Genomic DNA, 26,792 nt, shown 5'->3' with positions numbered 1-26,792 from the left:
TGAGCGCACAAGGGACAAACCAAGAGCAACCCTGGTGGCCCCAGGACTTGTGGCTGGCCCCAGAGAAACACAAAAAAAGTACAGTGCTTTCATCATATATACTTTCATGAGGTAAATGTCTTGGTGGTTACATGCTCTCTCAACTTGCAGTCTTTCTTCATGTGGGGTTTATTTATTGGGGTGATTCAGAGAGTCACAAGTGAGGAAAGGACACTAAAGTTTTAATAAGGGCAACAGAAAAGGTTTTTTCACCAGAATAGATTCACATTACATACACCAATATTGACAGCATTCCCTTGTCTATTTTTGGTACATAAGATGGAATCTCTCTACACAACCTTGTAAGGCTTCAGTAACTAAAAAGTAAAAAAACAAACAAAAAAACCCCCGAAAAACCTATTAGTTTACAGTTTATTTAAAAATTCTGAAAGACACTGCAAGTTCTAAACTTTAGTAGTGCTACCCATATGCAACCATCTGGTTTAAGAACTCAGTCAAAGAGCCCCCTTTCATGGAAGCTTTGCAACAGTAGAGTTGTGCAATATGGATGTTTCTTACTACAAGAAAAAAAATTACACATGGCACATTCTCATTCATATTTCATAATGTAAAAAGTTACAAACATACCTAATCAAATAAATAATAAAAAAAGAATTTGAATGTGATGTTAAGTATCCTAGAACCACTACATAGAATAATGGCAGCTTTCACTCACAGATTATTTACATGGTAATACCCAGTGTGGGCACACTGCTACAAAACTCGAACGAAAGGAGTCAACTTGAAATGTTTCTGTAATAAAGGTCTAGCAGCATGACTATCTAATGCTGTTCTCTTATCCCCCGACGGCTTCCGAATCAAAGTTTGTTTTAATCCGTGTCTTCGTCCAGTTCATAATTGTCTCTATCATAAATATCTTTGACTAAAAGCACCCGTACAAGCATGTTTTCCAAGGTAGCACGGTCCAGCGACGTTGACGAGTACCAGACAGGGCTGTCGGAGGAGCTGGAGCCCTCGGGTTGAAGGTAAAAAACATCCATCCTCTGGTTGAGGTTCTGTGGGCTGAGGGGAGAAAGAAGATCGTCACATCTTTGGAAACAAATGGGGACTGGGCCCAATTTTCAACCCTTCCTTCACTCCAAACAGGAATGGGATATTGCGGGTTGCATCAATCAACCAAGCATCACCAGTCATCATTCCCCCTTGGCTGCAAGCTCTCTGTGGGCAGGGAACACGTCTAACAACTCTGTTGTATTATCCTAAGCACTTAGTACAGTGCTCTGCACACAGTGAGTGCTCAATAAATTCAACTGATTGATTTACTGAGTGCTTAGAGAAGTAGATATATTTGAGAAGCAGCACAGTAGAGCGGATAGAGCAGGGGACTGGGAGTCAGAAGGTAATGGGTTCTAATTCCGGCTCTGCCACGTATCTGCTGTGTGACCTTGGGCAAATCACTTCACTTCTCTGTGCATCAGTTCCCTCATCTGTAAAATGGGGATTGAGGCTGCGAGCCCCATGCGGGACAGGACTGTGTCAAGCTCACCTCCTCCAGGAGGCCTTCCCAGACTGAACCCCCCTTTTTTCTCTCCTCCTCCCCTCCCCATAGCCCCCCCCCGCCCTACCCCCTCCCCTCCCCACTTGTATATATCTGTACATATTTATTACTCCTTATTTTATTTGTACATATCTACTATATTTATTTTATTAATGGTGTATATATAGCTATAACTATTTATTCTGATGGTATTGACACCCGTCTACTTGTTTTGTTTTGTTGTCTGTCTCCCCCTTCTGGACTGTGAGCCCGTTGTTGGATAGGGACCGTCTCTATATGTTGTCGACTTGTACTTCCCAAGCGCTTAGTATAGTGCTCGGCACAAAGTAAGTGCTCAATAAATACGACTGAATGAATGAATGAACTCAATTTGCTTGTATCCACCCCAGTGCTTAGTACAGTGCCTGGCACACGGTAAGCTCTTAACAAATACCACAATTATTATTATTATATATCTAAGCTGTCTCCCTCATTAAACACTGAAAGGTCCTGATGGGCAGGGAATGTGTTGTATTGAACTTTCCCAAGCACTCAGTATGGTACTCTGCTCACAGTACTGATTAAAGGGCATGCTCCTTAGGGGCAGGGAATGCATCTCAGGCTTCTGTTGTAGTTCCCCAGCAAATTCTGAAACTAGTGTTATGGCTACAGAAAGCCATCCATCTGCAGACTGAGAAAGGGAGCCCCCCCGGCATAGCATTTCAAACAGAATGTAACAAGGCAGACAGACAGGAAGGCAGACAGGTAGACAGGCAGGCCCCATTCCCCTGCCCTCCTTTTCTCGAAAGCTGTTTCAAGTCTGAGTACTTTGTTCTCACCCCCATTTCTGGCATTGAGTAAGGGACAGGCACCGATGCCCATGTGCACAAGATGCCTTTAGCTTTGTGAGAGCTCCTGAAAAATCACCTCGATGAGTTAGGGTATCAAAGAGAAAAGGTGGGAAGGATAAACCAGGGGTGGGAGGTGATATGACAACTAGCTGTGATACAGCCACACAACTCTGAGTGGCCAAACAGCAACTGGACACTGCAGGATTGGGCCTAAGGCAAACATGGGTGAGCCTCCCAGATCCACAGCAGCAGCCAGAGTTTGGCTGTCGCCACCTGCACTGCCACTCAGTGGTCCCGGGCCCCAGTTGGGGCCCGAGCAGACGGGGAGTGGTGCAGGACCCAGAACAATGGCAAGGACCACAGAGGGGCGGGGAGGGGTGGGACGGGGCAGGGTGGAGCAGGTGGTAAGGACGGTGCGGCCTGAGGCTGGTGTGCCAGGCTGTATGGGCATGCTGGCTGGGGTTACCCATGCCTGTGGGCACGGTTTGGTTCCCACAAGTTAAGAGTTTCCTGGAGATGAGTCACAGGCCCAGTGACCACCGAGAACACCTGGGAGCAGGTGCCAAGGGACCGGATGGCCTGGCATAACACCTCCTCTGAAGGATTCAGCTTTCTGCTGGGCAACAACCGATGTGGTGTCCAGGCAAATCCAATGTGCCAGGGAAGGCAGCAGGGGCCCAGAGACTGTAACTTTTGTGCACAGTGGATGCTTAGTTTTGGGGACCGGTCAATTCCTGGAACAGCCCCAGAGCCTCCCGACCTGGAACCAAAGCCCATAATGAACCTTTGAGAAGACACCCTTCACCTGACCTAGAGCTTGGGGTTTCTCTGGGCTGGGCTGGAGGTCGTGGGCCAGCTCGGAAAACAATGCGGTCTATTTCCACAGCCTCTGGTTGATGTGAATGTGCTCCGCCCCAAGTATCTATTTCAATTTGGTAAGACATTTACCTCTTGGATAGGTAGCACTCAAACATTTTCACAGGACACCTTGAGGGGTTGGCTGTGTTCTCAATTTGTTCAAACACTGGTTCGTCGTCTTCATGTTTTCTCTTTCCAGTTGAAATTTTATCTTAAAAACAAAACAAACGGTCAGATCATGCTAAGGGCCATCTAGAAAACACCAAGTCCCAGTCCTGTTGGGCTTCTGTGCTTGCCCACCATGCTGCCCAGAGTGTGATAGGCACGGGCAGGCTCCTGACGTGGGGCTCTGCCCTCTGTGGTACCACACCCCTATTTTGGGTGGGGGGCTTCTATTGAGCAGGATGCCTCTGGAAGGGTCAATTCCAAAGTAAAACTCGGCACTCTACCTTCACTATCGGCTCCACACAAGGAAGACACTTGGTATCGAAGACAAGCTTTGCTCTCCATTGTGAGAGGATTTTTCTTCCACTGTTTAAAGACCGTGCCAAAGGAAAGTCTTAAGTGTTGCTCCACTGTTTTCAGGCCAAAATACTTAGTGTTAAAGTAGAAGAGTGTGTTTAGGAGGGCTACTGGAGAGTGGGATCCTAGCTGTTTAATCCTCCAGAGATAATCTTCTTCCACTCGAGAGAATATTGACCCTAAAATAGAAGGGAGTGTTAGAGGAAACACACTTTAGAAAAACTGGTTCTCTTTTCTACAAAAAAAAAATTGCAGGGAGGAAGATGAGGTCAATCAATCAATCAATCAATCGTATTTACTGAGCGCTTACTATGTGCAGAGCACTGTACTAAGCGCTTGGGAAGTACAAATTGGCATCACATAGAGACAGTCCCTACCCAACAGTGGGCTCACAGTCTAAAAGGGGGAGACAGAGAACAGAACCAAACATACCAACAAAATAAAATAAGTAGGATAGAAAAGTACAAGTAAAATAAATAAATAAATAAATAAATAAAGGTCAAATGGACACCCTCCCTTACGCTTAGAATGTGTGCACTTTTGCCCACTAGAAGACCATTAGAGCCACATTCCAGTCCCCTGGATCATCATCTAAGGAATTATCTTTCCAATCAAGCTCCCAGTCAGTTTAGAATCCAGACACAGGCCGGAAAGACTATTTTTCACCTTGTATCTTCCCTTCCGGCCGTGCCACTCGCTGCCTGGAGAAGGGGTCCTGGCACCTCTCCTTCCCCATTAGACATGGGCTAGATGCCTTCCCTTCTTAGGAATGGTGGGCAGGTCCTGAGAACCAGCCTATTTCCCAGCAGAACGCCTGCCATCCCAGCAATACGGGCAAGTTCAACTTTCACTAAATGCAGGCCAGTGCTCCTATTTTCAGCAAGTCCTGTCTTCCAAATGTGTCTCTTCTTTCAATACTCTTAACTAGAATCCAATTTACTAACTAGCACAAATGCGTACAGTCACCCTAATACAGCTGACCCCATGGAAGAAACAGGATTTCCAACATATAGAACATTACCGTCCGGAAGTATGCTTGGTTGCCAACTTCTGAGGATTTTATTTAATTCTTGTTCAAATGCCTGGTAACTTGGATCAATAAATATGTTGTCTTTCCGATTGCTACCACCCAAGTACTACGAATAAAAGAAGAAAACAGTTTTTCAACTTACAGGGAAATGGGGAAGCAAGAGTAAGTAGTAAGCTTGGACCTGGAAAGGAAGCCGGAGCTGGGACTGGACCTCAGAGCCGAAAGGAGAGCATGAAACTGGGATGCCAAAATAGGAGCACGCTGGGGGAACTTCCACCACATCTCGGACTCACCAGAACTGGACTCAATTTCCTACTCCAAGTAGAAAGTGGGATCTATGGAATGCCCTACCATGGGACACTGTGGTGGCCACAAAGATTGAAGATTAAGAATTTCTGGGGAATCTATGGCTGACAGAGATAGACGTGGGGAGACAGATCAGAAGTCAGAGCAAAGTTAGGGCTGCTGGAAGGGTCATCTGGAACAATGAAAGCTTGGAAGCAGCACGACCAAGTGGAAAGAGCCGGGGCCTGGGAATCAGAAAATCCGGGTTCTAATCCCAGTTCTGCCACTTGTCCGCTGTGACCTGGGGCAAGTCACTTGACTTTTCTGTGCCTCAGTTTCTTCACCTGCTCTCCCTCCCACTTCAACTGTGAGCTTCATTTGGGACAGGAACCGTGTCCACCTTGATTATCTAGAAACTGCCCCAGCACTTAGTACAGTGTTTGGCACATGGTAAGCATTTAACCAAAACTATTATTACCATTAGTATTATTATAAAATGGGCCAATGGCAGCAGCCACCCCACTGTCCTCCCAACCTTCCTTGTTCCCCCAACTGCAGTGTCTGAGGTGAGTTGCTGGGCAGACAAGCCACGAGCGCCCATCTGGCATGTCTTGGGAGGCCAAGTCCCACAGCAGGATGTGAAGAGAGCACAAAGGGCTCTCCGAGGAGAACATGAAAAAACTCTTGCCAGGTGGGCAGAGAGGGCATCCTGGGGAAGGGTCTGAGCGTGGTGCGGCCTTAGTGGTAAAGGGAAGGTGAAAATTGCCATTGTTCCCTTGCACTTTCATACTATCCTTTCCTGCTTGTACTAATCCACCCTTTGTGTCTGTCTGGCCCCTCCTACCTCTTTTCCTCTCTTCCTCTCACCTAACCCACCCACTCTCCCGCTTCAACATTTTAAAACTATTCAGAACACAAAATTTGGGTTTAATTGACACAACTTGATTTCTCCAGAGAAAAGGTGCTGTATAAGTCCAAATAAATAATTAGCTTCCTTCGTGAAGCTTCTGCATGAAGGATTTAGGTTGTTTCCTAAGGGCAGTCTATGATTTGCAGACTGCTCAAAACACAGATGTTACAATAACAATAAAATATAATGAATAATTGAATAAAAGTAAACTCATTATATCTGATCCAACCCTTTTGACAGGAATATCATCAATATGTTTAAAGTTCTTTCAAACAACAATCTTTAGTCTAAGACCTATATATGGAACACAAATATTTTCATGGTTATGCTTTATATGTGAGGCATATTAACCCGGATGCCACCAACTGTACAGGTGAAAGGGACCAAAACTGTAAATATGGTAAGTGCTTAGATGACAAAATATTACCCCTGCTAACATTCACTCCCATAGAGCTACAGGTGCCCACAGACGCACAACCAAAAGCCTGCGACTTTCTTGAATTCTTACCTTTAAAATATCATTTGTTGCTTTATGGGAACTTTTCTAGGAATTAATTTTACTATAATTGAATCAAATTGGATTCTGCTCTCTCTGCAGACATTTCCAAAAAGAATAGTGGTGTTTAAAAGAAACTGGTATCAACATTATCTTAACGAGAACAAGCCTGATGAGAGAGGAATCAGCAAAGTGCCAGGCAGAAAAACAGGCCCCCTCTCCTAAAAATAGCAGTTATTTATGTCCTGGAATCTATATTATGCATAGAACTGGAATTTGGCCTACCTTATCCTCACACTTAAGAGTTTAGGAATATGGAAAAATTAATGATGGTGCTTGGAAACAAGACCTCTGCCCAGAATTCTAGTCAGAAAGCAGACAATACAGGAGCCAACACTAAACAATAATGCACAACACAACCCACGGAGCAGCCGATCCTTGGTAATAAGTCTTATTATATGGTTCTGTATATTTGACAGTAAAATTTAAAATGTAATTAAGCAAGAACAAGTTGAATTTGACTTCCTACTCCAAAACAATGAGACAGAACTAAAACGAGCTCTGAAAAGTAGTTTGGCAGCAGCCATTAAAACACAAGTTGACCCCACCTACAAAATACTCAATTGCAGCACCAAGCTGTAGAAAGTATGGCAGATACTCCTCTACCAACCCAATCTCTGGACCTCAAAGAATCATTGCCAGCAGTTTTACCTATTATCACTGCCTTCCTCTGTGAGAGAGAGTTTAGAATTGAGGCAACAACAAGATAATTCAGACAACCAGAACTGGTCCTTTACTGTCTAGCCTTTATCCGTATTTAACTATGCCTATTTTAATCAACACAGGTCAACTGCAACTTAAAAATAGAAGAATCAAGTTTAGATCACAAGTTCACTGAGTAGGAGAGGCTACACTACACCTAGTTGGTGCCTCAAATACTGGTAGTACAGTCAATCAACCAATCTTATTTATACTGATAGCACAGTCAATCAATCATATTTACTGAGTGCTTACTGTGTGCAGAGCACTGTACTAAGCACTTGGGAGGGCAATGAAGAGTTTTACTCATAATTTCCTCTCTCAACTTGCTATTCCTGGCCATTGTTTACTCTGGCGACATGACTGGTGGATACCCCTTGGAACTTTGCATGCTTACTATACGCCCATTCCCTCCTACACCCTCCACCACAGACAGTCGGCGGTCGAGTCTATATGGGGCAAAGTCAAATGCTTACCTGGGAGCTCAGGATAAAAGGCCCCATTTACTAGAATTCATGCCTTTTGCCAATGTCTGAGAGCCACTTTGTTTCTGATATTCTGGAATGGGGCTGGGCCCTTTCTGTGTTTTTGGGGAGCGACTGAGAAAAAGCAGGTGTGTCTTGGATGAATGCCTGCAGACACCCTGGGTACATCTCCCCCTCCCGCCCCTGCCCCGGCCCCCGCAGACAGAGGGTGGGGAGATGGGCTGGCCCTGGAAAGTATTCAGTCTGTGGAGCAGGAAGAGATGGAGATACCAATGGGGCAAGTGATGTGGCATGTTCTGGAACAGATGCTGGGGCAGGCAAGAGGCAGATGCTGGGATGGGCATGGGACAGATGCGGGGTCAGGCGTGGGGCAGGTGCCGGGAGAGGTATGGGGCAGACACAGGGCAGATGCTGGGCCAGGCATGGGTAGGCACTAGTACCAGCATGGGGCAGATGTTGAGGCAGATGTTGGGGCTGACGCTGGAGCAGATGGGGCAAGCAGAGGGCAGGTGCCGGGGCAAATGCCGGTGCAGGCCCAGTGTAGTGTGTGGCCTCAGATGTAGCCTCAGTCACACACTGTTTCCCTCGGATCAGCCTGGTTCTGAGGGATTCAATCTAGGGAGGTGGCACCCAAACAGATATTTCCCTTGAAAGATCCTCTGAAAAATATACTTGCCCTTGCAAATTGGACCCATACAACTTCCTATTTTACAGCTCCCCTCCTCATCCTGCCTACCCACATGGGTCCAGGTTGGAAATATGGCTTTTCCAAGTATGACTCACCAATCTCCTAGGCTCCATTCTCATCTTTCTCTCGCACTGTTTCTGGTCATTCCAGACCAATGGAACTGCTATTTCTCAACCACTCAAAGTGTCTGGGGCTTTCTCACCCTTCCCGGGACCCACCTGCACCACCACTCTCCTCAGTCTCCTCCTGCTGTGCAGCAGGCAGGCAGCCACAGGATTTGGGACTCACCTCCTGGATCCCAAGGCAGAGATAGTAGATGCTGTCGGGGGCATAGCTCTCTCCGTTCGGCCTTCGGATTTCATTGACAAAACGGGCCAGTCCATGGCTCAGCTCAGTGGTGCTGTGAGAGAGCAAGTCCTCTTTTAACTTCACTGACTTGGCTAGAAAAAATGACATCATGTGACCAAGTTAGTCATGCCCTGCTCCTGAAGAACAAGAACCCCTTTAGAGTGATTTTTGCACCCTATGAGGCAACTTCAAAACGAATACCTGAATCTTAAATTTTATCTTTTTAAAGATTCCATTCCTGAGCTCCATATTTTTAGCTTCTGGCGGGCATCAAAATCTCGCCCACCTCAAAAAAGAAAACAGTGCTCTAAGAACAGGAAACCAGTGCACTTACTAGATTCCAGCTCATCCAACAGCAGGTGGTCGTGCCCAAGGGTTTGAGTTCTGACCCAGTGTTTCCAGGCATTCACTCCATAGGTGTATTTGAAAGGGAAACTACATTCTGAGTTGTCAGAACTGTCATCGTGGGACTGGTACCCCGATACCGCCTTTCTCTTTGCTCCCTATGAGTGGTGATCAAACAGAAGAATAGAATTGTCTCTTACATTGCTTACGTAGATTGTCTGTTTCCAATCACTCCCACGAGAGGATGGGGGGTGGGGGAAGTGTCCCTCTCGGGGAACGGGCCTGGAAAACTCCACATTTGACATTGGGTTTGTCAGCAGGATGAAATTCTGATAGAAGCCTTTCAGGAAAGGCACATTTTGTAATGATGACCTCCTCTTGCTGAGGAACACGAACTGGCTTAAACATTTTCTCCACTAAAAGGATGTCATTGGAGTAAGAGAGTGAGGCAAATGGGAAACGTTGCTAGCACAACCTCTGGGCTGTTTGATATGGGGAAGATCCAAATCAATCTCATCACTTGGTTCTCTGGGTAGATGAAAAAGCCAGCATAGTCAGGGGGCAGGTCTTGGGGTTGAGCAGTGACAATCTGTTACTGCATTTTTTAACAACTTGCTCTGTGTCAAACCCTGGGCTGAGTGCTGGGGCAGGCCTCAGAGAATCAAACCAGATCCAGCCCTGGAACATAGCCCCAAGAGCATCTCCCACAGGGAGCTGCTCTCAGTAGCCTGGAGTGGGAGTGACACTTAAGGAAGTGCCTTCTCTTGGCCCTGTTCTTGCTCCTCATCCTCACTTTGCTTTTACCTGCTGGAGAAAGCCAGCTATCTTCTTACATGGCCCAGGAAACTCAGATAAACCTAGGAAAACAGGAGCTCAGAAATTGCTGATAAAATTTCATAGATCATATCTAACAAATTAACTACTAGCCAAATAATCAGCTACTTCAATAACAAGTTCAAATGCAACCAAAAATGGCAGCAACACCAAAACTCTAATTTGAAAGCAACAGCCCTGAACCTGGCCCTTTCTGGCACTTCCTACTGGTGTGACCCCCATGCTCCCCGCTACCAGGGTGGGTCATGTGAGGCATGTGAGGTAACAGTTTCTCTGGGCAGGAGGGCATCTGGAGTAGCAGAGCCGGCAGGAGCTGGGTGAGTTCAACTCTGCCCTGGCCCTGGCCAGCCAGTGACCCATAAAGGGGTCTTTCAGGGTCTTACTTCAGCTGCTTCCCAGGGGGCAGGCTGTAGGCCAGAGCCACATTCAGGTGTGGCTTCTGGCTCTCCCCTTCCCTGCTCAGCCCTGCCTTGCCGAGCGCTGGGTTTAAAGCTAAAAAAGAAGCAGCAGTGAAGAGAGGAAAGAGATTTCAGAGTCCTTGCTATCCCCACACACCAGTTGGAGAACAGTTGCAGGTGTCTTCTTACTCAAGATCTATACCTTTTTTTTGGATCGAGGTCTCGGTTGTTCCTCGTATTCTTCCCCAAAGACAGGTGGCAACAAGAACTCATTCTCCATGTCCAGCTCCTCTGCAGCTGAAAACAATCAAATGCAAGGCTGAAAGCCCAGGCAAACGTGCATTTCACCATGACGGCCCTTGGGCCCCCGCAGCCTGCCTGCCACCCTGCCTTGCCTGGTGGCCTTGCCCAGGATTAGAACTGCTGCCCCACAGAGACCTTAACTCTTGTTCTCCAAAACTGGGAAACCAAAACACGTGATCTCAGGGATGCTATTTCCAGGGATTTGATGGATAAAATATCACTTTCACAAGGGACAAAGCAAATCTGCTTGATCTTCTTCTGACAATCTGCAAGCACCCTAGCTCGAGCTCTTCAGGAACAATTATGACTCCTTCCCTTCCTGCCTTGCTTTTCATTATTCTCCCACTAGAAACCACCGATGCTTCTCCCAAACACACATTTTTTTTTTCAGAGCCAGCAGACGGCGCAGGGATTGAAGGGCACCCTGCTTCACCTCTGTTGCCTCAGGGCAGCCCAGCTCCTGAGAAAGAATTGCTACCTGTCCGCTGACTCTGCAGGGATGACCCGAATTCTCGGCCAAGGGAGGGGAGGATGGGAGGGGCCCGGTGAGAGTGCAAGAAGTGGGTGACAAGGGAACAAGCAACCCTCTAGGCTCCCACAGTCACTCATTTCTCAATGGGGCAAGTGGGACCCACTTGATTTGAATCCAACAATAGGGGGTTTATTAATCACGCATAGCTTGGACAATCAATTCTTCTCTTCTGTTACACTGTACTTCCCCAGGCACTTAGTAAAGTGATCTGCACATGGTAAGCACTCCATAAATATGATTGACTGAATGACTGACTGACTTATGTCTCTTCTAACCTCCTTTCTATCTATAGGAATGGAAATCACAGGGAAAACTTTATTCTACTCATTTATCCAGGGAGTGATGATTTTACTGCCTGACCCTGAAAGAGTGGCAGAAAGTTAAACTTCAGGTAGATAAAAGCTGAAGCAAGCAGGTCTTTGAAGCAAGCTTCAACTGCCACTTCCGATTACTTTCCTGACCTGAGGCTAGGCACCCTTCACTCCAAACCACTCCCACTCCTAACAACTGGCCCTCTCACAAAATTCCCAGTGAGGCAGGAAAAGCTCCCCAAGCAGGAAACCCCTCACGCAAACCAGCGGCTGCAATTAAGAAAAAGCAATACCCGCATGGAAGGTTTGGTACATTTACAGCCTTGAGCTCCAGGATGGGGGAAGAGAGGAAAAGTTACGGGAGGAGGACTTAAAATTTGGGGGGAGCCAGGAAGGTGACATACCACAGATAGCAGCATAGGACAAGCTCCAGCTGTTAGACAGCTATTTCACTACCACTGGGTGGGTGACGAGGAGAACCATCATCAGACAGGCCCCTTGAGCATTTTGTGGCCCTGCCTGGTGGACCACCGGGCTACCCTGTGCCATACACCGACCCAGTTTGCAATGTTCACGTTTCCATGAGACTCACGGGTGGAGGAAGCAAAGGAACAGACACAAAAAGGTGGTATTCGTGAGTCGGGGACCTGCTGCTGTTGGGATTCCTAGGGGGCATGAGGTGGGAGGGGGAGAGGGAATCCTGAGGTGAGCCAATTAGCCCACTATTCCCAAACCATTGTGTTTGGAGGGACAGTTCCAGAGAATGCCTGATCAGAAATGGATGCTTTCCCAGGAAAACTCTCTCCAACCATATCTTTGTTCCAGTCACATTGGGCCAGTAAACTTACTGAGAAAATGACAAAAACTCTACTTATTACATAAACACAGAACAGCAATCATTTTAGTACCTCTGGGAAAATCAATTTCGATGTCCAGATCTGGTTCATATGGGACATCAGGCATATTTGCTTGCGTCTCCAGAGCAGAGTTTTTCAACAGTTCTGCATCAATGATCACATCTGTTTCAATGATCACACCTGTAACCAAATGCAGTTTCACCTCAGATATCATTCTACATAGCTGAAACACACAAATAAGCCGACAAAACCCCTAGTTTTAGAATGCACGTGCCTGGAGCACCAACTTAAGACAGAACTTCAAAACAGTGAGTACTTTCACTACCAGGAGATACTACTCAGCACCAGCTTTCTCTCCTAGTATTTCTAAGTAATTTATCAATTGGCTTCCCAGATAAGCAAACGAAAGATGTGACCTGCAGTCTCTCTTTAGGCCTTGCAAGGCCCTTAGGAACAAACCCCAACCACGCTAGTCAAGAGAAGCAGTGTAGCCTAGTGGATGAAGCACAGGCCTGGGAATCAGAAGGACCTGGGTTCTAATTCCAAGTCTGCTGTTTGTCTGCTACGTGACCTTGGGCAAGTCACTTCACTTCTCTGGCCTCAGTTCCGTCATTTGTAAAATGGGAATTAAGACCGTGAGCCAACCTTGCAACTACCCCAGTGCTTAGTACAGTGCCTGGCACATAGTAAGTGCTTAACAAATACCACGGGGGAAAAAATTAGTCAATAATGGCTTAGGAAGCCAGCGAGGCCCAGTCAGTGGTGCCACTGCTGAAAGGTCTCCCTGAGACACTGTTCTGGGCTAGCATGGCACTCATTCCACCTGTTAGTCTTCCAATGTGTGCACCTGATTCTCCAGGGAGTGGAAACAAGAGGATGGATGGCTCAGCGAACCCCATCATCACTCCTGCGAAAACGGCTCCCGTATACGGCCTGCTGCCGAGGGTGATGCCCCCCACACCTCCCATGGAAGTGAACAGCCCCAGGTTGGCGTCTTGGTTGAAGAGAAAGCAGTGCCATGTGGCAGCATCCTATAAGTCAATCAGCAGAGCAATCAGTGGAAATGACTGAGCATCTACTGAGCGTGAAGCACTGTATTAAGTCAGTGCTTGAAAGAGCACAACAGAAGAAAGAAACACATTCCCTGCCCTCCAAGAATTTACAATCTAATGGAGACTGGACAGTCCGATTGAGGGACGCAATGCCACCCTGAAGGGCACAGAGACCATGTTTTTGAGCACTGAGCGTGGGCGGTGGTCCATAGGTGACCCCCGCCCCCATGGTGAAATCCCACTGTCTGCAGTGTCATCTTCAAACGTGGAGGACAACTCTCTACCCAGCTATCTCTGTACATACACGTTACAGCTTACTGTTTATATCTGTCGCCTCTGCTTTCTCCTCATCTTCAGCCATCATATCTGTCATCGTTAGTAGCTCAGTGTCAGGGGGAGTTGAAGAAACTTTACTCTTCAACTCCTCAACAGCTGCAAGGATCTTCTCATTACTGTCCAGCGTGGTAGGCAGAAAAATTGGAACAGGTACCTAGTAACCCAGCAAGGCACATTGTTAAAGCAGACTGACCTGCTGGGTGGAAAGCAACTGCAAAGTCTACCGTTTGGCCCTGACTGTGAACCACCACAACCCAAAGACCCCGAACCCAAACAGAGACACTGGGGAAGCCCTGGGAACCAGGGACTGCAGATGGCCAAGGAGCATCTTTTGAGCAAAATGATGCCCCGGACCAGGTAGCTTGCTAAAAGGCAGAGTAGTGTCCTAGAGGAGGAACTCTGTAGTCCGTTCAGAGTGAAGAAAGGCAGATAAACACCCTGAATGAAGAAATAGCCTGGCTCTGGGTTATAGATCTCAAATCCTCCAGCTCTTCTCTCAGGGGGACAAGGTGATGAGTGACCCTCTTTCTGGCCTACGTCTTGCTTCCTCTTTTCTGGCACCTCACTGGACACCGCTCCCTTTGCAATAAGTATATGACGCATGTTTGCGCTCATTTTTCCAGGCCATCCAATACCCCTGCCTCACGCTAGATTGGAGCCAGCAGGATGGCCACGAGACCTTGGTAATGACGGGTAGTTGAGGGGAGAGAGAGAAAGAGAGAAGGAGGGCAGGAGGAAAAACAGAAGGGGGAAAGAGAAGGGGGAAGAAGGAGGAGGAAGGAATGAAGAGGGGATAGGGGGCTGGGAGTGCCTGCCTCCTTAGGGAGGCAGAGCCCTTGGCCCTCATCAGTTTGCATTCAATTGGCATCAGCATGTTAAACATCAGTTATTACAGCTAATAACTGCCTTGTCTTAGCAGGGTCCTAAAACTCAAGTTTAATGAGCAAAATAGAACTTACAGGAATAGGTAGAGTCGTGGGAACGGGAATGTTCTGACTGTACATGTGCAGGGGCACTGGGATATACACAGGTACTGGAATAGGCACTGGGACATGTTCTGTCTTCCAATTGTCTTCTGAAAAACCCAAAATATGCCTGCTTACATGTGAAATAAAATGCAATACACTAACAACTCAAAGTTTGGCTGGCAGTAGTTCGTGTTCCAATAAAATTCAAGTGAATTCTGCAAAAGCCCAATATCCAACCGTTACCTGTTTGACAAGACTTCGTCTGCATGTGGGGTTTACAGTATGTGGCCTTTGTCATAGTCAAAGGTTTGCAAAGGACGGCCTTGTTCTTCATTTCCTTATTCGGCGTTGGTGACGGAGGAGGTGCAGAACCCTACAGAAAAGCAAAAACAAAGACACACACAGTCACTGGGGGTCAGGGGCGGGCAGGCCGGCGACCTGGCCTGGGCTAAACCAATGCTGCCTCCACTTGCACAGGATGGGGGTGGCTCTGTTTCACGAGCTAGTTCCTGTCAAGCGTTGCAAAAAAATGCATCCGAAATAACGGACTTTGGGCTAAATATCCCAAAGCATGCCAGCAAATGAAGGAAATTTAAAAGGAAAATAACAAATTGGGGTTGGGGAGGGAGGAGCGGGAAGAATGTTGCATTTTGAAACTAAAAGTCTACTAGTATTAACTTCCTAAGTATAGCTTTTCAATAAAATAGCACAGTGCTAAATAAAATCAGACCCCCAATTTGACCCGCTGCGAGAGGGCGGCAGCTGCATCATGGTACCTCTGCCTTGGCCCATGCTGGGCCGGCACCCTTGCAAGACTTTTTCTTTTGACACCATACCCCGACCTATCCAAAAGACTTGTCTTGCTGGAACAAAGATCGTTCCAGTTCTTTTTTTTTTTTTAATGGCATTTATTAAGCGCTTACTATGTGCAAAGCACTGTTCTAAGCGCTGGGGAGGTTACAAGGTGATCAGGTTGTCACATGTGGGGCTCACAGTCTTCATCCCCATTTTACAGGTGAGGTAACTGAGGCACAGAGAAGTCAAGTGACTTGCCCAAAGTCACACAGCTGACAAATGGCAGAGCTGGGATTTGAACCCATGACCTCTGACTCCGAAGCCCGTGTTCTTTCCGCTGAGCCACGCTGCTTCTCAGCGTGTGTTCTTCACGGTGTTCTACCCAAAATGCACCCTAAAAACATGCAGGATGGCAGAGCAGATTGAACTTCAAGGAATTAAGTGCCCAGTGTGAAAATACTTGAGATTTTATATCTTTATTTGTATTTCCCACTGCCTTTTAGAAGGACAAACTATTGTCAGGACAAATTCTGGACATACCCTATGCAGCACTTAAGCTCCCTCTATTGGCTAAATAAAGCTAAACTCCTTCTTAAAAAAGGAAAATAGGAGCCACCCTTCAAAAAAACAAAATAGTAACAGAAACAATACCCTTTTTCCAATTTGCTGCCTGCTTTCTTGCTTTGCTCCTGGCCTCTATGCCAAAATAATAATGATGGCATTTGTTAAGCGCTTACTATGTGCAAAGCACTGTTCTAAGCGCTGGGGGGATATAACGTGATCAGGTTGTCCCATGTGGGGCTCATAGACAATCCCCATTTTACAGATGAGGTAACTGAGGCTCAGAGAAGTTAAGTGACTTGCCCAAGGTCACACAGCAGACGTGTGGCGGAGCCGGGATTCAAACCCATGACCTCTGACTCCAAAGCCCGGGCTCTTTCCACTGAGCCACGCTGCTTCTCTGTAACAAATTGGGGTTGGGGAGGGAGGAGCGGGAAGAATGTTGCATTTTGAAACTAAAAGTCTACTAGTATTAACTTCCTAAGTATAGCTTTTCAATAAAATAGCACAGTGCTAAACAAAATCAAAAGCAAGAAGGCAGATGTGAATGAAAGCAGGTGTCTGCGGGGCCAAGAGATGAAGGTCCATCACAGTATGGGAGAGAGGAGGTGAGATGGCAGGGGCAGTGCTGGGCAGTTGGGGGCTTGGGGAGGGGAAGCCCGGGCGCAGCTCAGCCCTCTGCTTCCATGAGGGACACTGTTCTCTATCAATCAATCGTATTTATTGAGCGCTTACTATGTGCAGAGCACTGTACTAAGCGCTTGGGAAGTACAAATTGGCATCACATAGAGACAGTCCCTACCCAACAGTGGGCTCACAGTCTAAAAGGGGGAGACAGAGAACAGAACCAAACATACCAACAAAATAAGTAGGATAGAAATGTACAAGTAAAATAAATAAATAAATAAATAAATAGAGTAATAAATATGTACAACCATATATACATATATACAGGTGCTGTGGGGAAGGGAAGGAGGTAAGACGGGGGGATGGAGAGGGGGACGAGGGGGAGAGGAAAGAAGGGGCTCAGTCTGGGAAGGCCTCCTGGAGGAGGTGAGCTCTCAGCAGGGCCTTGAAGGGAGGAAGAGAGCTAGCTTGGCGGATGGGCAGAGGGAGGGCATTCCAGGCCCGGGGGATGACGTGGGCCGGGGGTCGATGGCGGGACAGGCGAGAGCGAGGTACAGTGAGGAGATTAGTGGTGGAGGAGCGGAGGGTGCGGGCTGGGCAGTAGAAGGAGAGAAGGGAGGTGAGGTAGGAGGGGGCGAGGTGATGGACAGCCTTGAAGCCCAGGGTGAGGAGTTTCTGCCTGATGCGCAGATTGATCGGTAGCCATTGGAGGTTTTTGAGGAGGGGAGTAATATGTCCAGAGCGTTTCTGGACAAAGATAATCCGGGCAGCAGCATGAAGTATGGATTGAAGTGGAGAGAGACACGAGGATGGGAGATCAGAGAGAAGGCTAGTGCAGTGGTCCAGACGGGATAGGATGAGAGCTTGAATTAGCAGCGTAGCGGTTTGGATGGAGAGGAAAGGGCGGATCTTGGCAATGTTGCGGAGCTGAGAAAAAAGAGACAGATAATGTGGACCTAGACCGTAGCAATCTTTATATAAAAAGCTAAAATAGGAAAATTATCAGTCAATTATTCCTTGACTAGAATAGCTTCCCTGTCAGAAACTGCAATGTTAACCTATGTTTATATTAATATACTTACTGTTGCTTTCGTTCGTGAGGTCTGGCAGCCCTGATCTAAAAATATAAACAGATTTTGGATTAGACAATTCTTTCAACTTGCTCTAGCATCTAAAACAACATTGTTCAACTAGAAATTATTAGGCTCTAATTAAACCACCCAAGAAGACCGCCTCTAAATGCTGAAAATACTGAAATGAGAATACAAACTATGCTGAGAAGGAAGTTTTAGGGGACAATTTTGCACTGACGGGTCATTAATAGAACATCTTAGCTTTTTCCTCCATAATTAAGATTTGTTTGGGTCCTCTACCACTGGGATTTGGCCAATTTTGACACATAAAAACTACATAAAAACTCCAGGGACCTAGGAGAATCCTTGAGACTTTGCCTTCTCACCTCTGCCTGCTTGCTTCCCCAAACAACAGACTTGATGAGTTCCTTGTCAGCAGAGAAATTAATGTCATCTGATACAGACTCATCAGCCAACTTTGCAAGATTTATTCAGTGGTTAACTGTCTTTTGCGATGGTCCTTACAGCCTGATGGTTTCCCTGTTTTCAGTTTTCCACTCCTAATTATTCAGGGATTAAACTATTGTTCGTGGAAGATTTCTTAATACATAAGGAATTCTTGAAGCTTCTGTTGGGCCATTCTTTCCTGCTGAAGTTCTGACCCAAGCTTTTTTCATTGGAATCTACAGGCAGAGTATACGTGGTAAATTCATTCAGAAAAGAATTGAAACGCTCTATGCTTACCAAGACTCATTTATTGGTAACATTTCATAGAAAGCTACCGGAGCAGAATGAATTTTGATGTTATTTGAGTGCTGGTAAAGAAAACCTATTCAGAATCATCCAGCTCTGCCCAAGACATGATGTCACTCCACCTGACTGCTGGAACGAAGTTGGGGAACCAGGGAACGTTCATCAGACAACCTGAGCCTGTCTGGAGCCAGTGCACCGGGGTGTCAGGAGAAAAGCTCGTGCACACGTGTTTGGCCTCGATCATGGTAAGATAGCACAAGTTTTCCCTAACATGGACTCTGCAAGCACTCTAGGGAAACTGAGAACTGGGTGGATTTGACTTAGTACTTGCTCAACTCAACTACGTTTACCCGTAAAAAGGAAAATGCCTTTATAAAGCAGGAGGGCAATTGCAGCAGGGTCATCAAAGGGCCAAGAAAAGCCCCCAGACACCTTCAACTGGGGCATTTATTAGCGAAATGGCATGGTCTATTGGAAAGAGCACAGGCCTTAGAGTCAGAGGACCTGGGTTCCGGTCCTGGTTCTGTCACTTGCCTACTGTGGACATGGTTTCCTCACCTGTAAAATGGGGATTAAATGCCTGTTTCACTTCCTCTCAGACTGTGAGCCCCACTTGGGACAGGGATTGGGTGTGCCCTGATGGCACTGCATCAACCCCAGCATTTAGTACAGTGGTTGGGACATAGAAAGCGCTTAACAAATGCCACTGTCATTATTCTTATCTAACCGGGAAATACCTGGGCAACCTAATCTCGCCCTCAGTCCCTCCATCCAAACCTTTTCCCTTCCCTCCATGCCTCCAGACATCAGGAATGATTCAAATCCCCTCCACCCATCCCATGAAGAGGACAGTTCCATGCCCAGTGAAGGCTGCATCAGGTAATAATAATAATAATTGTGGTGTTTGTTAAGCGCCATGCACTGTACTAAGCACCGGGGTGAATACAAGCAAATCAGGTCCCTGTCCCATGTGGAGCTCACAGTCTCAATCCCCATTTTACAGATGAGGTAACTGAGGTCCTGAGAAGTGAAATGTCCCGCCTAAGGTCACGCAGCAGACAAGTGGTGGAGCTGAGATTAGAACCCATGACTTCTGACTCCTAGGCTCATGCTCTAGCCTCCCGGGTGGGCTTCCAGGACTGCTGTCAGCCAGGACGGTTCAGCCCTTCTCAGAGGCATCTGCAAAAGGAAGAGAGGTAAGGGGCGAGACACCTGCAGGAGATGCTGGGACTCCTGGTTCCGGTTGGGGAGATGAGAGGGAAAGTGAGAGAGTGTGGAAGTGTGAGAGAGAAGAGAAAAAGAGGAAGTGTGTCAAAAAGAGAGTCCCCCCCACCTGGGTTGGTCCTTTCAGGGGCAGCAGCAGGAGTGGGTAAGATGAGAAATGAAGGCGTGGGCTTGGTGGAAAGAGGAAGAGATGAGGGAGTGTTTCCTCCTTATGAAGCTACCCTTCAGCCAGCTTTGTGCTCAGGTCAGGGCCGGAAGGACTGGGCACATGTGACAGTGATGGTGCTGGCTGGGGTCTTTGACTCTTTGGTCCATGTCTCCCCTTATACCTGGTAAGGGCTCCTTGGGCACCCCCCGTGCTGTGCCCAGGGCTCCCAGCCCAAGCTGCTCTGCTTTAAAAAAGGGTCTGGATCCACGGTGAAGGTCAGTGTGCCTTTGCTTGGGAGATGAAACAAGGAAAGAATCCACAACTTTGGATGTTCCTCAACTCCATTACTTCTCCACCCCCACCCGGCACAAGACATCTCATCCGTTTTTTAAGAAAAAGGCAACCACTGGCAAATTTGGGTTTGGCACTGTGGATCCAATAACGTTGGTAAGCTTACATTTGAGTGAGAAAAAGGTGAGCTAAATTTATTTATATTAATTACTTTTGGCTTCAGAATTACACAGCTCAATATTGAAGCAGAAAATTTCCAGGGAATATAAGTATCACGTACCATAGTGTAAGTTTTCCGGTCCTTTCTGGGTCGCCATATTGGGCTCATTTTGCTGACAGTAGAAACGCAGTAAGCAGTGTTGATCACAGAAATGTTTCATTTCCCCACGCCACTGCACTTGTTCTCTAAGAGTCCCTTGAGATTTACAACAGTCACATCTTGCAGCCTTAACATAAAAGGAGAATTTCAGACATTGTCAAATAAGAGGCCCTAAGAAGGAACGTTAAAAGACTTCTTAAAATGACATGGTATTTTCTCCACAGTTCTTAAAGATTTCTCATGGCCGAAAGATTATTTTACAGGTTAAAGTAATTAAGAAAAAACAAAAAACACTCCTTAATAAGCCGGGGGAAGAGAGGCAAAATATCTTAACTTGAGCAAAACCCTTCATGGGTTCATTAAATGCCTGCCCTCTACTTACCAATCTGTTATTGCATCATAACATCTGATGACAGTAAGCATTAGAAGGGAGTAGTACAGTCCTCCGAGTCAAATTTTCAATTTGAGCCCAATTTTTACTTGCTCAACATCGTACATCTGGATCTGTAGGTCTGAGAAAATCGGCACAGGTGCTGAAAGGTGTGCTACACTGGCCTTCCAGCAATGGGAACCTGGTACCTGTTAGCCTAGAACAAGGATTCTTTGGCAAGGTCATTCCCTGTCGGTGTAAAAGACAGCCCACCTTCTTGGAAACCTGGGCTTTGGGATTTCAGGAAAACTCAATGCCAGGGTGGGAAGGGATCTGACTTGGAAATGATGGTTCACCACACATCAAATAACCAATTCAAAGAAAGTGCAGAGGCAATTCATTAAATTATATTATAAATTATTTATTCATATTAATGTCTGTCTCCCCCTCTAGACTATAAGCTCGTTATGGGCAGGTAATGTGTCTGCTAATTGTGTTCATTCATTCATTCATTCAATTGTATTTATTGAGTGCTTACTGTGTGCAGAGTACTGTACTGAGCACTTGAGAAGTACAAGTTGGCAACATATAATACATATAACATATAATACAACATTGTTGTATTGTACTCTCCCAAGTGCTTAGTACAGGGCTCTGCATGTAGTAATTGCTCAATAAATACAACTGATTGATTTAAGGACAATTCAATTATTCTGGGGCAGATAACCCAGTTTGTTGGTAAACCAGGCTCCTGCCTCTCTCCTCCACTGTTAACTGGAATTTGGTCAGAGTGCACTCACAGGTGGGATGGGAGAAAAGATACTCATTTTCACTTCCACATCTGTAAGTCTTGCTTTGCCACCATGGAAGAGTACTTAAACTTCAGTACAAGTTCAATGCCTTGCACTCAGTGGGTGTTCAAAACTGTAACTTTTAACAGTAACGTCTCTAGCACTTACTATTGCTGGAACAGTTGAGACCTAAACTAGCCAATTAAATGGAACTTTAACATTAAACCCTCATTTTCAAAATCTCTCCTTTTCCTTGTTTTTCATTAATCTGGCCCTGCCTTTCCTCACTTTGCCCTAAAAATGGAGTTGGCTGGACTCTCTGTGGTTGTTTTATTAGCATTTCCCCTTTCAAGTTCAGACTGAAACTCTGATAGTGGGGCTGTGAGTTCAAACTTCATGATCACCTAAATGCTGACATCCATTCGTATTTTAAAATGGGGAAATTTATACCACATTAGGCCAAAGGGCTGCCACTCAGGTTAAGATCTCTGGGTTCTGGGGCAGGTTTTTCTCTTTCTCTAGGAAGGTTGCAGGAGGAAGGTTTGCAGCAACAATTACAGGAGTCAGTGGGGCCAGGGACCAAGCTATTCTAAAAGCTTGCTGCAAAGGCTCTTGGCCAATTCTGATACTTGTGAGATGAGTGGCTTTGGTTATCCTAAGGCTAGTACTGAAATAAGGACAAATGATCACTTCTTGGCTACCTACATTTATGGCAGGCTAAAGTAGGAGTTAATCCAGAATGGGGATAGTGGCTTGGGTCCAAGATGGGAATGGGCAGATGCACCAGGACCTACCTAGCCAACGAGGGCAGATGGCTTGGAGACAGCAATGCTGACCTCCCACAAAAATCTGCCATGGGCAACCCATAGTTGATGGAACCGAGTGACCATTTCACTGAAAAACACTGCCCAAGGCCAGTTCTGAGACATTCCAATAGCACAGTAAACCAAAAGAGATTTTTGACCACGGAATGCTGAACACAAAATGCCAACTAGTTTCAGTGTTAATTGCCCTCTTCTGTTTCAATAGAAGAAAATACAACTTTAAAACAGGCAGCGAATAGACTTTAGTTTCCTATCGACCCAATCCACCTGAAAGGCCTGGATGAGAAGCTAAGTCGAGGAGGAGGACTGATTTTCCTTAGGCAAGTCAAAAGCTGTAAGGACAGTGTCAGCAGAACTGATTGAGTGGCTAAATGTGGCTAATGTAAGAGGCTACAATGGACCTCCTGGTAAAAAGGTTCTCGATAGTGGGCCCTAGCTAGTTGGGAAATCACTAGGCATATACTTCCACTAGACTAGGCTTGTAGATGTGTGTGTGCACGCACGCATGTGTGTGTGTGTGTGTCTGGGGGGGCTGGGAGAGGGATATTTCTGACCAGCAGCCTGGAAAAGGCAGCCAGGACCTTAAATACAGTGAGAATGCCCGGATTTCCTAGTTACAGATTTGGAACCCCTTCATCTTCCTCAGCTGTAATCAAGAATAATTTCCATAACTCTAAACTTTTTAATTATGTTTTTTTCCTCCGATAAAGCTGGCCTCTAAATATAATGTGGTTATTAGTCAAATTAACTACCTTTATTCGTTACTGAAGTAAAAATCAATGTGAGATAGAACTAGTAGGGCATTCTAAATTGTGGCCAGTGTTAATCAGTTTCTTACATTTTCACAGCCTACATTTTTTATTACTACTACCTATTTTAATTACATATAAAAGCACATCATTCTCCTGCAACATGTTTTCATTAAACATTTTTCCTAGATTGCCGTTGGAAAAGCAGAGGACATTCTTTCCATGGCACACCTCTGTCGGGATAGAGCGGGACGTGGTACCGGAAGCAACGGTCGTGTGCACGTGAATGTCGGCGGTCAAGGCGTGCACACAAAACCATGGGTTTTCTGTGACATGCGGTCCTTCAGGAAAACAACTCCCACATTCTGAGAGAACTGACTGTAGAGCTTCTCCTGCTGGGAGATTCATTCATTCAATCGTATTTATTGAGCGCTTACTGTGTGCAGAGCACTGTACTAAGCGCTTGGGAACTACAAGTTGGCAACATATAGAGACGGTCCCTACCCAACAACTGGCTCACAGTCTAGAGCATTTGGATTGAGTCCCTTTCACATCTCCTTACAGCATCCCTTGGAGTTAGTCAGGGATGGGATTATCCACCCTGAATATACAGGCAAAAACCTGAGCTAGAGATAGCTTAAATTCTTGCCTGAGCTTGTGTTGTTAGTGATAAAACTGGAACTAGCATTTGGGACTTCTGCCCAAACTCAGGGATCTTTCCAGCCCACGGCTGAATGGCTACCCTTACCAAAAAGATACCAAGTAGTAACATTCCTTCTAATGAAAAAAAAGAAGAGAAACCCATCACTATGCAAGTAGGAAGGATGGCTCTCTCACCTTCCTTACCACAGAGAACCATCCAAGTGAATGACTCCAATTGGACTTGTGTTAGCCAAGGACAGAAATGAACTGCAGGAAAAGCCTGGGAAACACTAAAGGCTGGAAAGGAGATGTTTCACCGGTTTCTAGAAAAAGGGTTCTTTGATAATCTAATTTGTTTAAAAAAATCAGAAATGTGAAAAAAGAGGAAAGACCTGTCCCCACATCCTGCAGATCAATTCAACAGTCACTAAGGCTTGCTCACAGACCCCTCTGAAGCAGTTTATATACGGCAGCAATGTCTCTGAGAATGTCATTGAAGGGGCATCATATGAGAGCTGGCGCAAGGGACAGCTTCTCTGTAGAAGCCTTACCTAGCAAAGAGAGACCACAAACTTCACATCCACCGAGGGTATTTGGGCTAGGAAAAGGGCTTCTAGTTAGAGGCAGATGCTGCCCAGAACTCAATAGGATAAGTCTCCTTTCACACTCCTACTTTTAACCCCTTTTATTCCTCCTTGACATCTGAAAAGAGATAAGCAGGAGGGAAGTCTTGATGACTGTAGTAGTGGACCCAAGAGCCACCGCACAGTCAAAACTGGGCAGGGCTGCTTTCTCAACTGAATCTTCAGTATGGGTTGGGGCCAAGAAAATCACGAGTGGAAAGTGTATAAAGTGTACACTTTATAAATATAGTTCAGAGTGAACCACGAGCTTTTAGGGATCAAAAGCATTTTCTGACCTGTGGGCATCTTGTACTAATTACAATCATGAAAGAAACACTAAAAATTAAAATGAAAAATATCCGAGGTGACAAGGTTAAGACCCACTTCCCCAGGCAGAAATGGTGCGGGAAGTATTTGGGAACAAGGAGGAAAATGTCTGTGTTAGGGTACGGAAGGGTGAAAAAGCTGAAAGAAGATTTCCATGGCTCTAGTTGACTCGGTGATGTGCTTTTTTACTGACAAGGGGTTGTGCAGGTTGGGTAATCTTTTACAAAGCTTTGTTACCAAATCCCTTCCCCTTCAACATCAGCATCAACCAAAAGAAGTATTAAAAGCCCACTGTGAAGGGGGAAATTTTGGATGCAACAAAGCTTTTATACAAAGTTTTTACACAGCTTGGAGTGCAGTAAAAACTCCTTAGATTGCTTCTAGTTAATACTCTCAAGTGCATAGGGATTTACACTCTCTACTATTTAAGTACTTACTCATCTTTCCACTCTTCTTCCTCCTAGATGTGTTTGTGTGTCCAACTTGCCTGGTTACTTGTGAGCTCAAATCTTTTATTTCTATTATACTTTCACAAGGGCTCAGTGTAGCACCCTACACAAAGGAGATGCTAAGTAGATACCACCGCTTCTCCTAATTCTTTGCTACCACGTCAGGGAGGTGAGTGAGACTCCACATTTACTGATGGAATTCTGCCAGGTAGTTTTCAGGAAGGCCGGGATACAGCACCGATTAGGGACTCACACTGTTGAGGCCATGTGCCACAACAGATAATGCAGAGTGTGTTCGTGTGTACAGGAGTTCACACAAATCAGTCATTTTGCGAAGGCTGCAATGTTTCTAGAGAAACCTTGGAGTGGAAGGAGTTTGTCTGCTCACTCAACACATGTCCTGGGAGAGTGGGTATGGTGTTCCTAGATAAATTGATAACTCCCTAAGTCCAGAGGCCTGCCCACAGTGTCTCACACAGTGTCTATGCCTCGATTCTCTGTGGGCAGGTTCAGAAACAACCGGCCAAGGCAGGACCAGGCATCTGTGCTTCTCACCTGAGGTGGAAACACCCTGGTTCAATGTGCTGACATGCTGGCGCTGCTACTTGCCTTGTTGCCTGTTCTGGGCTAGTGGATTTTGAGTTTGGGGTGGGCAATTTTTTGGCATTCATACCTTAAATTCATATCGAATTAACTTGGAAACAAAAATATTCGCTAGTTACACAAAGATTTGATGGGCTCAAAATAAGACAAGGAATACATAATAAAAACTTGTTTAATGGATAAAATACTGTCATTAACATAACTAGGTCATTTACTGGCTATTTCACTAAAAATATTCTTGTATTTTAAAAATAAACTGTTTATTGAATTTCCAACATTGGACATTGCATGAATGAGAACAATTACAATTATAGTTTGAAAAACAAATCGCAAGATAGAACAAATTACAAATCTGGGGTAAATGTGTGTGAGCTCTTTCTTGCTATACTTCAGAGCATTAATCTTAACTTTCAAGGGAAGAAAATAATAGATGTCTCTATACCAGATGGAATGAATATCAAATTGGGTGGACACAATATAAAAGTTTTCAAGATCGTATCCATCTTCCTTAAAAGGCAGAACAAGTCATATGTTAACAACACCGGTTAAGCATCACGTTGCATAAGAATATAAACTATCAAAAAATTAATCATTATGATGGAGTTTCCCTCCTAACTATTAGTAAGATACAAAATGATTAGAGCTGAAAGTACTGTTGGGATTATTGGGGCCACTACTTTGATTATGTCTAAATTTGGCTTTTTATAAGCCTGAGATTCACTCAGAATCCATTTCCAAAAAAAGTCCTGAAACAAAATCAGGCTCTGCAATGATTCTATTCAGTTCAGTTCTATTCAGTCAGTGTTCAGCTAAAGCCTTTGCCACGAAATCTCAGGCAGAGCCAGTGCACAGACATGGCATTCTGTTGAGGAGAATTGGGTTTTGCACAAAAACGTGGTTCACTATACAAAGAATGCG

General features: G+C 45.7%; 1 protein-coding gene across 3 annotated transcripts in view; it reads right to left on the bottom strand.

The window, feature by feature from the left end:
- Nucleotides 1-200: 200 nt before the first annotated feature.
- The window catches only part of ZMYM2 (zinc finger MYM-type containing 2), a 65,668-nt gene continuing 39,076 nt past the window's right edge, over nucleotides 201-26,792 (bottom strand). For all 3 annotated transcript variants that reach the window (XM_038761493.1, XM_038761494.1, XM_038761495.1), the window contains 13 exons: nucleotides 20,458-20,623; nucleotides 17,771-17,805; nucleotides 14,949-15,078; nucleotides 14,697-14,812; nucleotides 13,720-13,891; nucleotides 12,401-12,529; nucleotides 10,549-10,643; nucleotides 9,104-9,272; nucleotides 8,710-8,861; nucleotides 4,790-4,904; nucleotides 3,696-3,947; nucleotides 3,337-3,457; nucleotides 201-1,062 (listed from right to left, as the gene is read on the bottom strand). In XM_038761493.1, the coding sequence (XP_038617421.1) occupies nucleotides 870-1,062; nucleotides 3,337-3,457; nucleotides 3,696-3,947; nucleotides 4,790-4,904; nucleotides 8,710-8,861; nucleotides 9,104-9,272; nucleotides 10,549-10,643; nucleotides 12,401-12,529; nucleotides 13,720-13,891; nucleotides 14,697-14,812; nucleotides 14,949-15,078; nucleotides 17,771-17,805; nucleotides 20,458-20,623 (1,845 nt within the window). In that variant the 3' untranslated portion in view covers nucleotides 201-869. The remainder of the gene's footprint in view (nucleotides 1,063-3,336; nucleotides 3,458-3,695; nucleotides 3,948-4,789; nucleotides 4,905-8,709; nucleotides 8,862-9,103; nucleotides 9,273-10,548; nucleotides 10,644-12,400; nucleotides 12,530-13,719; nucleotides 13,892-14,696; nucleotides 14,813-14,948; nucleotides 15,079-17,770; nucleotides 17,806-20,457; nucleotides 20,624-26,792) is intronic.

Source organism: Tachyglossus aculeatus, chromosome 20 (assembly GCF_015852505.1).
Source record: "Tachyglossus aculeatus isolate mTacAcu1 chromosome 20, mTacAcu1.pri, whole genome shotgun sequence".
Taxonomy (NCBI): Eukaryota; Metazoa; Chordata; class Mammalia; order Monotremata; family Tachyglossidae; genus Tachyglossus; species Tachyglossus aculeatus.
Note: the sequence above shows the minus strand (reverse complement) of the source record. Positions and strands in the feature narration are given on the sequence as shown.